At 33.9% G+C, this 12765-nt stretch overlaps 1 protein-coding gene across 2 annotated transcripts in view; it reads right to left on the reverse strand.

The window, feature by feature from the left end:
* Positions 1-12475, reverse strand: part of LOC110692144 (elongation factor G-2, mitochondrial-like) — a 14391-nt gene extending 1916 nt beyond the window's left edge. The window contains exons 1-15 of one of the 2 annotated variants that reach the window (XR_002505400.1): positions 11895-12290; positions 10013-10234; positions 8361-8482; positions 8129-8279; positions 5935-6006; positions 5286-5381; positions 5104-5192; positions 4827-4893; positions 3591-3629; positions 3326-3386; positions 2411-2520; positions 2191-2334; positions 1978-2099; positions 1364-1489; positions 1046-1166 (exon numbers count right to left, since the gene is read on the reverse strand). Coding sequence is in view for 1 of the 2 variants with exons in the window: in XM_021869145.1 (XP_021724837.1) it covers positions 1046-1166; positions 1364-1489; positions 1978-2099; positions 2191-2334; positions 2411-2520; positions 3326-3386; positions 3591-3629; positions 4827-4893; positions 5104-5192; positions 5286-5381; positions 5935-6006; positions 8129-8279; positions 8361-8482; positions 10013-10234; positions 11895-12290 (1938 nt within the window). In the remaining variant the exon portion in view is untranslated. Of the gene's footprint in view, positions 1-1045; positions 1167-1363; positions 1490-1977; positions 2100-2190; positions 2335-2410; positions 2521-3325; positions 3387-3590; positions 3630-4826; positions 4894-5103; positions 5193-5285; positions 5382-5934; positions 6007-8128; positions 8280-8360; positions 8483-10012; positions 10235-11894 lie in introns of both variants that reach the window. The other variant, XM_021869145.1, reaches the window with a different exon arrangement.
* Positions 12476-12765: the final 290 nt, after the last annotated feature.

The following is a 12765-nucleotide window of genomic DNA, read 5'->3' on the forward strand; positions in this document are numbered from 1 at the left end:
TCCATACACTCGAGAGACTTGGATTGTAAGATCAAATTACGATCATCTATCAATTTTCCCCATATTCTCTTCTTATACTTCTGATTTTCTGTTTTATTACATGTACACAAAGGGCATGCCCCAGTTTCTCAATAGGAGAAACATTAACGTTTCTCAAGCATGGCAATTTTGTAATTAAAACAAACTTTATTAATATTTTATATATTTTATTTTATTTACTTTTTCCCCTCATCTCCTTCTTCCTCCAGTCTCCTTCTTCCTCAGATCTTTGTCCACAAATCAACTCCATCATCTTCCTTAGATCCCAACCCGCAACCCACCTCTATCTCCATTAAAGCTGTCGAGTTTTTTTCTCGTGAACTACTATTTCCACCACCGTGTTTCGGCGGCTTTGCCGCCAAATTAAACGAAACCCTAAGAAACAATGGAGAAATAAGGGTCATGGTTAACCCTAAAGGGTAGATGCATCATCCTCCTCCATTAAAGCTCCGGTTCGATATCTTCACCGAACTTCTGTCCATGAAGGTTGTTCTTAAGTTCTTCATTGAAGCTGCTCTGTTATTGCTCAGAATTCATTTATTTATCAGACAAAATTACAATATTATCCAACTTATTGACTGAAAATGACAAACATACCCTTTTGAGATACAATAAATGTTTCTCATGTTGAGAAACTTGTATTTTCTCGTACACAAAACAGGGAGGAAAAAAGAAAAAAAAAACAAGTGGAGTTCACTTGACATCTTGCTCATCAATACTAAATTCAAAAAATGATTCATTTAACATTGATGATTTCCAACATTATCAACATACTACCAAACAATAACAACAAAAACGATAACAGAGTACAGCAAAATATTTTACAGATTACACAATAAAAATAACTCACTGAATCATTATTGTATATTTAAGTGAGAATTAACATATGCATTATTTGGAAATATTACTGTTTAATGCCTAATTTTTGGAAAATCAAAAATGCAAAAAAAAAAGGGACCAACAAATTGCAATTGAAGCAGAATTTAAAAAAGGGACATGAAAAAACCTGTCTAAAGGCATATATTGAAGCCAACTTGAATGCAAGTTCACTAGAATCCACAGCGTGGGATGCACCGTCAGTTAAACAAACACGAACATACTCCACCGGATGTCCAATAAGGGAACCCCTAAACAAAAAAAGTTAATTTCTCAATAACCAACCAAACTTATTGCCAAGAAGCACTAAAACATACCCAAAATAAATTTAATACGTAAAAATTACATTAAAAAATAAATAAATAAATAAACTATAAACATCCAATCCTTTCAAAAGAATGTGTTAAAGTAAATCTTTAAATGATAAAATAAACAAATGAGGACTCACGAGTTTGCTGCTTCTCTAAATCCTTTCTCAATTGCTGGTATGAAGTTTGAGGGGATAGCTTGTCCTACTATCAAGTTTTCAAATTCAAACTTGGTTGTCGATCCCATAGGAAGTGGTTCAACATAACTGCAAAAAAACAACATAAAGAGTAGCTTGAAAAATGCAACATACAATTACAGAACTCCCAAGTAAAGAGCATTTCCAGCTACCCAACTTTTTTAGGTACCTTCATAGATCAGTGGAGAGCTTTCCACTATATCTATTTAGGGTGTATCGGAGTTGTGAGTGAAATGAGAGCCAAAATATCTATGTATTAGTTTCTTCGGAGACCTATATTGAAAAATTATGACATCCGCTGGCATGTGGAAGAAATGTATATACTAGGTTATAGCATTTGAAAATTATATAATATTCAGATTTTGGTAAAATTGCCTAGATGATTTCTTTCTTTACCCTCTTATATATCATCTTTTCTAGGAGATGGCATTCTTTTCCATTTTGGTTTGAGAGGGGGTGGCAGGAAAACTCATTTTCACAGGCACGTTAAAATATCTTCAAAAGCTCCAATTTAAGGATCCTTGCACCAAAAAAAAAATCAAACAATTTCTTCTTACCCACACACTCTTCCATATTGACCCTGACCTCCACTTTGCTTCTTATGCAAATAATCAAATTCAGCACGTTGAGTAATAGCTTCTCTGAAATTAACACGAGGCTTTCCTGTTTGTGCTTCAACCTACATCGAAAAAAGGTTAAATCCTGATATAATATACACACTTTATACTTCGTGATTTTTTAAATACCATGAGCTTTATTGTAAATAGTACCTTGTACTCTCTTCGGATGCGCTCAACATAAATGGATAGATGTAGTTCTCCCATACCAGAAATAATCGTCTGCCCACTCTCTGGATCTAACCCCACACGGAAGGTTGGATCTTCCTTCTGGAAACGATTCAATGCTTTTGAAAACTGTCAATAACAGATGCATCAGTTAGATGAGGCAGTACCACACCTGCATCAAGAATTGCCAGTCCCCAGTACTCACCTGCCCTCCAGAATCCTTAGAAACTGGTGAAACAGCCAATGACATCACTGGCTCAGGAACATTCATAGAAGTCATAGTGTACTTGACTGTTCCATCAGTGAAAGTGTCACCTGAAACATAATTATATCTAAACATTAATAAAGAGGCTTGTAGGGTTAAAAGAGAATCAAAAGGGGAAATGGACAAAATTTATTCAAAGTTCTAAACTTCCCTGTTTTTAAATTTATCTTTTAGGACATGTCATAAAGAAATATAGAATAGAGGACATGTCATAAAGAAATATAGGACATGTCATAAGAAGATATGTGTAATTTTTTTTCTTTAACTAAATATGCATAAAAATAAATAAATAAATAAAATTGAGGAAAAATTAAAATAATTTTTTTGAAAATATATGCAATCTGGTTCAAAATTATGCACATAACAATATAGCCAAAAACAATTTCCACACTTAGTCCCACAAACTATATTACACAGACTCGGATTTGGATGTCGTGCCTGGGTAGATCGCAGAATCCAACATGCTACTCCAAAGTAATAGTTCTAAATAGACCAATTATCTCTTTCTCGACTCTGTTTGAAAGCGTGTGATAAAGCCTAAGCCATTTTAAGCTTCTTCTCCATCTTGACTTGTTCTAGATATGGTTATCATATAAAGTGAAGAAAATTTTCTCTCGACACTTATTTTCATTGTTGTCATCCTTCTTGCTTTAAGATGTTTTCATTATATCCCAACCCTAGTAGTCTATAAATATAATTATACATAGAGTACTGTTCAAAATTAAAAAGCAATCATTTGTAAATAAAACTTAAGTTCAACTAATGATGTGCAATTTATCAGTAACCCCTAATAGATTCATACAAGGACAAAGGAAGGGATAATCACTCAATAGCAATCTTAGAAAGTATATAGACCTGTAGCACAATCGACTCCAAATACAGCAACAATTTGTCCAGCATGTGCCTCTTGAATGTCCTATTACATGAGATATCCCAAGTGAAAGTATTAGTAAAAAAACTAACAGTGTCAAACAATAAAATTTCTTAATCTAAAAATCTCTTACTAAGGTAGAAAGGATGCATCAAGACTTGACTATGCATAGGTCAAAAAATTCACTTTGTTGACAAGAACATTCAATGACAAAATGCATATAGAGGATCTTATTGACAAAGCACTAACCTCCATCTCATTAGAATGCATCCGTACAAGGCGAGGAACCTGATGTCAATGCAGAAAAGGTGAAAAAAAAGGCACAATTTAATAGAGTCAATAGTATACATTTATACAATTAATACAACCACTACTACAGATTCAAAAAACAAACAATTTCAGATACTCCCTGTCCCCAAATAAAAGTCTCTTTTCTCCTTAAAACATCGTCTCTAAATAAAACTACCATTTTACCTTTTTCTGTTTTCTTTATTCATTTTAAATCAACCAAAACCCACTATTTTTTTTTAATTCACATTTAACCAACCAAACCACACTAACTTGTTTGTTATATTCATCTTTAATCAACCAAACCTCACTATCTTATTTATTTATTCACCTCCCTTAAAAGCGAGCAAAAGACAAATGGGACACTTAATTGGGAGTAACAAAGATACTTCAAATACTCAGTAAATATAACGCAGAAATTTAGAATAATAGTGTCCAATTCTAACTTCTAAGCAAATAAGAGAAATACCAATATATGTGGCGCCAAGGTAGTGTAATTTAACAATAAAAAGGTTGAACAACCAACCCTTAATCTCCAAAGGAAAAAGGCATTAATGAAGGTAGAAAATTAATGTCCTTTCCATAGCCTCATGAGCAAATAAGGAAGGAGTGGAGATGAATCAGATAGTCCACATATTTTTAGAAAAGGGAAGCACAATATATATTCCCTCCAATCCAATTTATTAGACACATTTCTAAGATTACGTATGCCAATGCATAAAATAACCGTAAATATCTCATCAATTAATAAAATTTATTTAAAAAAAATAAAATAAGTTAATTTAGAATATACACATTGAGAGGAATCTGAAAAGATCCCATGAATAAGTTTTTTTAAATCAAAAAAGCTAGTTGAATTAGCGTTTGTGAACAGTGTCTGAAGTAAAAATGTATCAGCCAATTTGAAATGGAGGAAGTAGGAATAAAAACTCAGAGAATGAGTTCCCTATGCACAATAGAGGGGGGTACGAGGTGCAATCCTGTTTAATTCTGAGTTCTAGTTTGTAAAATTTCTTTTTGTAGATGGAATCGTGGAAGATTTATGCTACCAAGTACATTACATTAAGATTATTTTTCATATTTTAAACCAGTCTCACCCCTTTCTGATGAACATCATACTAATATGGGCGTTGGGAACCTTGACCCATACCACTCTGTAAAGAAGTAACACCAAATGGCAACATCAGACATATATACCTTAAGTCTCTTTCCAGTGTTGATATTATGTATGAAGTCCCCTTTCTTGATGACGCCCTCATATATTCTGCACCAAAATCGAACACCAGCAATATTTTAAAGTCAGGTTTAAAAAGACGGAATTTCTAGTGTTTAATTTGTCTGGACGAATATATGGATCGTTACCACCAGAATAAATATGACCCGTAGTTCGAAACTTGGATACATCAACAAACAAACAAGCATCAACATTAATTATCTATAAAAATTAAAAAAAAAAAAAAGGCATTATAAGTACCTCAAAAATGTTAATTGACCAAATCGTCCTTCTTCCAATTTAAAAGCCAGTGCTACGAGAGGTCCTGTTGTAGACCCAGGTAACAATACCTAAACAAAAAAAACTTAGTTATCATTGATGTGTAAAACAATCACTTGACAAACTAATTTTTAACTGCTTATTTACTACTACCGGACAATTACCTTCTCTTCATTATTATTTTGATCCAAAGCATAGTTGTTGACTTCAGTAGGACACGGCAAGTAATTGAGAACTCCATCAAGAAGTGGCTGAACACCCTGTTATTTAAGACATACAAGAATGTTTAGAAAATACAAAGCAGAGCCATCGATAAATAATAATCAGCTTACTTATCATATATTAGCAAAATTTTATTTCCTATTGCCTTATTGGCATTTTATCTAAATCATCCTCCTACGATCAATGTAAAAAAATATACATTAACAGCAAACATATGCAAACCTCAACAGCTATTTTTAACTCGATAAGAAATTCAACGAATTTTTCATTAAAAAAAAGTCTTGAAACCTTTAGCTAAGTAAATAATAATGATACAAGCAACAGAAAGGAGCACAAAACAATTTGGTACACATTGGTCTTCTAGTAACAGAAAGAGCCAGCAACTCTATGCCTTGATAGCAACAAAACACTTAGGAGGGCAGTATGTCTATGAGACCATATGGAAACAGCAACACTGAATACATGTATGGTAATAGAAAAGAAAATAGGTTGCACATCAAGATAGGGGTGGGGATATTATACAACAATTCAATATAAACAAAGCAGCATGAGAGAGAGAGATTGAAGAAAAAAGGGCATCGATCCAAATACCTTGTTCTTGAAAGCAGTGCCCATGAATACAGGGACAAATTTCCGGGCAACAGTAGCCCTACGTATTGCTTCCTACAAAAGAAATAAAAATCCATAATAAATACATAAAAGAACAATTTACCATTTCATAGCATAACAAGAAAAGTTCTAAGATAGGAAAGATAACATTTAGAACGAATAACTTTCTCCTGCTGAGAGCATGACAGAGTTCACAAGAAAAAATAATAAAAGATGAACTTAAAAAGTATGTCAAATTTTTATGCTGGCTAATCAGTAAATTTTAGTGATACATGAACAGAAGAGATAGGGCCAGTCAATAGACTTTTGTCCATTAAATAAAAAACAGCAAGCCAAGAGCAACATCCATCACAACAAATTTCGTAAATAAAACTTTTGTGCAACTACAAGATGGCTCATTAGTCTGCCGGATTCAAGATGAATGTTGCCTACATTCTTCAAACATGTCCAGCACAGCTCGCAGCAAGAAGACAGGTAAGGGATAGAAACTAGAACCTTTTTCCGGTATTTCAGCATGCTTTGCGCTTTACTCATCTATGTTTCTAGAGGAAACTAAAATCAGGAAGATAATTTTGTCCAACAATCAGTAGCTTCAATACTTCAGGAGCTACTGCAAACTCAACAATCTTTCAATGTAATGTTGGGAAACTAACAGATATTTCTTGAAAAGAAAAGGGGGGAAATCAAAGGCTGACAATGAGCACACTTTTAGTTACGAAGCAATAAATTAATCATTCTTGAAAGAATGTTGTCAAGTGCAACTTGTAAAAAGCAAAAGCTAGCTTACGGGCTCCACCTGAAGCCATAACAATCAGTCAGAAATCAGGGTTCAAAGAGACTATATAAAGACAAGAAGATTTCCATAATGAAGGATCTTTCTAGGCTTTGACAGTTTGACAAGATAGTTGTCTATTCAGGTGATATGTTATTCCGCTTGAGCAACTCAATTAATCTACTTCCGGACGTACTCAAAGCCCTAGATAAGTAATTTCGGAGCCAAATTGTAGCCATATTTAACCCTATATGAGGATCCATGTGTAGTTAGTTCATTCATATGTTGATGTCATAACTCATAACTTCTTTTTTTTCCCTTCAAATTCACATTCTCAATCAAGAAAATGAAGCTAGGATGTTCATCCCAGTAAAACAACAATGACAACAACAACAACAACAACAACAAAACATTAGTCCCAAAAAAAAAGGCAGCTGCAGATTATCTAAAAGGAAACATAAAAATGTAAACTTCAGCTCCCAAAACTAGAAATGATACAAGTATGTACTGCAATTTAGCAGAACAAGAGGCTCTCGAAACGTCTTTGTTAGTTTTAGAGAGACATGAAAGTATAATCTTTGATGAAATTCTTTGATGCTCTTTTGGGTACACTCTATAATGCTCTATCCAGGAAGAAGTGATAATTGTTCCAAGTCAGATGTTCCAAAAACTTTTATTGAGACTTGATTTATAACAAAGGTCTGACACGAGATTTCAGAGAAACTTATTACAATAGAGCAGTAAGCTTCATGTACTGTTTTGAAATGTTGTTTGTACTTGAAGGCAGCTTCCTAATCCTATAACAATATGTTGTATCATTACAGCTTATTTAAGCTATCACTAGGTATTCTCCCCTCAAAAGAAACAATGATTAACAAAGAAAGTTACACCTCGGATTTAGAAGCAAGAATGAAAAAATGTTTTCCATCCATAAACATTCAGGAAGCAGTGCGCCACCCAGACTGCTCCTTCCTTTATGTTCCTTGTTAGATCTCTGTTGATTTCAGAACAGAAGACATGTATCTAGGTCAATGAGGTTCAGTATCCCCACACAGATAATGATCACAAACAAAGAAAGCTGAATTTCTGATTGGCCTTATACTGCCAGAGCCTCAACAACTAAAGCAATACCCACAAAAAAAAAAAAAAAAAAAAAAAAAAAAAAAAAGGAGTTTATAATCATGAACACAGTATCCTGAGATTTGGCTAAAATCTTTCTGCAGTTCCCAATTATAAAATAATTTTTACAGCAATCTCGACACTTGATATAAGTATACAGTAAATTTAGTTTTAGCTGGAGATCTACGCTTTCGAAGAACTTCAAAATGCTTAATAAAATCATTCATACTTCAACTTCTTTAGAGTCTGTATCGAGGACATTAGAGTTTAATATCACCAACTAACCTCAAGATCAGAAGATGATATGGGTTCATCAGCAAGAAACAACTCAGCCAATTTATCATCAACCTCAGAGACTGCCTCTATCAGCTCATGCCGCTTTTCTGCCACTAAACCTTCCATATCTGCAGGAATTTCAGCGGTGACAACTTTTCCCCTGCAAATTAAACATTAATTATATAAGAAGTCTTTATATTGCAATGTAACAAGATGCAAAAGAAAAATACAGCATACACACCCACTCGATCCTTCAAAATAATAAGCTTTTAATTGCACAAGATCCACAAGACCCTGAAAATCTTCTTCCAGGCCAATTGGTACTTGCAGAGCAGCACTATGATGCCGAAGCTTTGACCTAGCCTGTGAATGAGAAAAATTATTCAGCAGCAAGCTAGTCTTGCAAGTTCTCTGTCTAATATAAAAATATAAGACCAAATTACACATATTTTAACAAACTAAATTCTGCAGAGCATTCTATTATCAGTACTAGAGAAAATTTCAAAATATGCCATAGGAGTATCAACCATAGACATAAAGAAGGGCTAAAGCCAATTATCTCGAGCCCTTAATAGTTTATTCAAAGATACAGTATCGGAGGGGTCAGTCTAATATGGAAGTGTAACAAGTATTTTGGGACAGATGAAAAAGGAAATTTTAACAAGTTTCCCAAGACAAACAGAGTATAATTTTAAGCCCAATTCAAAGCCCGAACTAATGATTACTGACCTCAGACACTAGCATAGTCATCACCAATTTAAGGAGAGTATTCTAACAACTTGAAAAAAATAAAATAAAATAGAATAACAAAGAAAAAGAAGAAGAAAGCAAAAAATATGAATTTACCAACTGCACAAAGGGAAGAGAGAGAAAACACATGGCGAAGAAGACAACCGACTTGTCTCTCTCCATTGAAAAAAAAAAAAAAAAAAAAAAACTATGTCTAGTTGCTTCTTTAGATGGATTTCATCTTTGATTAATCAATAGATCTAGGGACTTTCCATCAAACCCTACATCAAGAAAACTTCATTCTTTTCATGTTAATGTAACTTAAGTGCCCAAATTTCCTTCCCTTTTCTTTGATTTCTGGCTTGTATACCAGACATAATAGTATTAGAATGCAAACTATCCTAACTTACTCATTTTCCATACCCGGATCCATGTTTGGGTACTTTGGCAAATATGCAGCGACTAACATAGCTCTTCACAAATGTCTTGTCTGCTTTCTAAATTCTAGCCCAAATATCCTATTTGGCAGGCCAAAAAGGGCCATTGGTAATAACACATATTTGGAAAAGGTATTACCAATACAACCAGCTTAAATCACAGATGGAAAAGCCACAAAGTAGGGCTCCTACAATCACACAGTAGAGTGGAGCACACATGAGAGTGACCAGAATTATAAATGCCTAAAATTCCCATTCTACAAAACAATGGTTTTTCTTGTCATAACAGTAGCCATTAATATGCTGTAAGGCAATTCAGGGTGACTCAAAAGCTTGTCTTCTTTATACACGGAGTTCAAATCAGATAAAGAATTCCAAAACATAATCCCTAGTAGACGATGGAATAGATTTAACATCCTGCAGCCTACAGCCTACTAACTACACTTAAATAACTACACTTATTCAACATTTTTATCACTTTTTATATAATGTAATGTCACTTGTCTATTCACAACACCAATGAAATAGTAGCTATTAGTATATAATATTTAAGTAATTTCTAACATATTCTTAATGTTGCTTACCTAAGAATTGAGTAACCAATACACTCATCAAATGTGAATACTTGAGGCTATCGAGTAGTATGAACTCAAAAAAGCAAAATAATAAAAATATACCTATATCGTAATACAGTATTGCACCTCAAATTATAAGAGATATAGCATACCTGATTAAGAACCTTCCACGGATCAGCTCCCATTCGGTCCAATTTATTAATGAATGCAATTCTTGGAACTTCATACCTCCTCATTTGCCGATCAACAGTAATCGATTGGCTCTGAACACCACCAACACTGCAAAGGACGAGAATGGCACCATCAAGGACACGCAAGGCACGCTCTACTTCAATGGTAAAGTCAACATGACCCGGAGTATCAATGATATTGACCTGAAATATAAGGTTTTAGAATACTAGAAATGAATACTAATCTTGAAAAACTGTAATAACCACATTGCATAAGAGTCACTTACTTAACACAAACAATTTGCATTGGCACATGGACTAAGAGATAAATTTAATATAAAAGTCGTATAAACTGTCAGCTTAATAGCTTAAGTTAGAGTATCATCAAACTAATCAAAGGTTTATCAAGATATAATTTTAATGATACAACTCATTCTTAGATTTTCCTGTGATAAGATATAATCATACTAAACACACTTCCAAGCAACTTGATCAAAGAAAGATGCAATTATTGTGTCATGAAACCACTCGCTGGCCCTTTGCTTTGTACTTTGAAGAGCAGTTCAATTTTTATCGAATGAGTGCAGGGTCAAGGGTTCACTACACTGTTACAAAAGTTAATAGCCTTAAATTCAGCTTTTACAAATGTTAAAGTAAAAGATACATAAGTAAACAAGTTTTCAAGGTCCCATTTACCATCCAATAGAGAAGTAAGCTACACACTACATTAAGATCTAATTAAACAATGGAGCCCCAAAATGCCTTCTTAATTTCAATAATTAAGAAAACTGATGGAGATGTCTTTCCTTTTTCATGCACCTCAACTTATCATATAAGATGCTAATACCCTTAAGATAATTTTGCATTAATAATGCTATGTTTATATACTCCGCATATATTTTTTGAATAAAATGTGCAAATAATTTTGGCTCAATTGTTAGATGCATCATTTTGAACTGAATAAGCATAATAAAAAATAAAAAAAAATTTCAATCTTCAGTTTTTAAAAAGTTGAACACTCAATTTAAAAAAATAGTTGTACATCTATTCTTCTCATCCTTATCGTTCAAAAAACCTTCTCATTCGACCGTAAATGTGAAGTTTAAAGTCACCAATTCACCACCATAGTCACCTTTAGTATCACGTCTTTTCTGACACACCCAACCCAAACTCCTTTGTAGTTTGTACCATCGTCACTCTTGGCAAACCTTGATCACCACCATAGTCACCATCCACACTCTGACCACCACCATCAACACCCCTTTAATTTCCATCAAAACCCGACATACCCCACCCACCAGGAACCCTACACCACCAGTCCACCAATAATTCCTAAAGTACTTGCTCTTTCAAAAATTGAGCAAAGGACCCTAAATTACAAACCCTTTTACTCCACCCATGCGGAACCCAAACTCGTTTTCCTTTATCAAAGTCCAACTAAAAAATAAACCCACAAACCCAAAAAATAACAATTTCTTTTATGAGGTATTTTAACATTTAAAAAAACAATCAAACTTCAATCAACTATCCCAAACAATTATACATAATTTTTATACCCAACTTGTAAAATTACTACAGCAAGCTTTCACATTTTTTTCTACTAATAATAACTAGTTATGAGTTGTTACATTCAAAATCAAACCCACTTTCAAGAACAAATCAAACAAAATTATAACTCAAACCAACCTCATATATCAATCAAAAAATCAGAGTATTGACTTCAGCACATAACAGGAAACAAATGAACAAATCAAATACAACTATAACTCAAACAAACCCCATATATCAACAAATAAAATCATTGACTTCAAACATATAACAAAAAAAAAATGAAAACATTCTAAATTGTGCTAATCATCCATACCTGATAACCATTCCAAGTACAGTAAGTAGCAGCAGATTGAATAGTAATCCCCTTTTCTCTCTCCAAATCCATGGAATCCATTTTCGCACCAACACCATCTCTTCCTCTAACTTCATGGATCTCATGAATTCTTCCAGTGTAATACAAAATTCTTTCCGTCAATGTGGTCTTTCCGGAATCGATATGCGCCGATATTCCGATGTTTCGGACTTTCGATAATGAGTCCTGCAATTGAGAGCCTTTCTCTTCTTTGACGCGGGCAGCGCTGCCGGCGGAGAATAATCGGAAATGGCGGTGGAGGAATGGAGATGACCGATATTGGGTTTGGTGGGGAGTAGATGAAGTGAAAAGGGTGTAGTAGAGGCGAGAAACTGAGGACCTTGCCGATCTCGCCATTGTTGGAGCTCCTGAGCTTTGAGGTCAAGCTAAACCCTGCAAGCTTTGATTGTTTTTGATAAACCCTACTATTGAGGTACTCTCGTATTGATACAATATACTCCGTAGCCTGTAGACTCCATACCGGTCCACTAGAGTTTTTTTTTTTTTTTTTATCGAAAAGATAATAAAAACGGATTTTTCATGAAATATTACCGAGTTTTTTCAAAATTTTCCATATACCACGCAAAAATTTTTAATTCACCATATAACACTGATTTTATGTACATTAACACAGAATGCCATTTTTTCTAACTGTCGTTAACGCCGTTATTAATTAAGGTTAACTGTGCCATGTGGCAGCTTGTAATTGGTTTTTATTAATATTATTTAATTACTTAAATAAAAAATTTAAAAAAAAAAAAAAAACAGCCACCTTCTCCTCTCTCTCTCTCCTCTGACCGAACACCCAAACCCAACTACCCAAAGGCGTGGC

The sequence above is a fragment of the Chenopodium quinoa genome, unplaced genomic scaffold (assembly GCF_001683475.1).
Source record: "Chenopodium quinoa cultivar QQ74 unplaced genomic scaffold, ASM168347v1, whole genome shotgun sequence".
Lineage (NCBI taxonomy): Eukaryota > Viridiplantae > Streptophyta > Magnoliopsida > Caryophyllales > Amaranthaceae > Chenopodium > Chenopodium quinoa.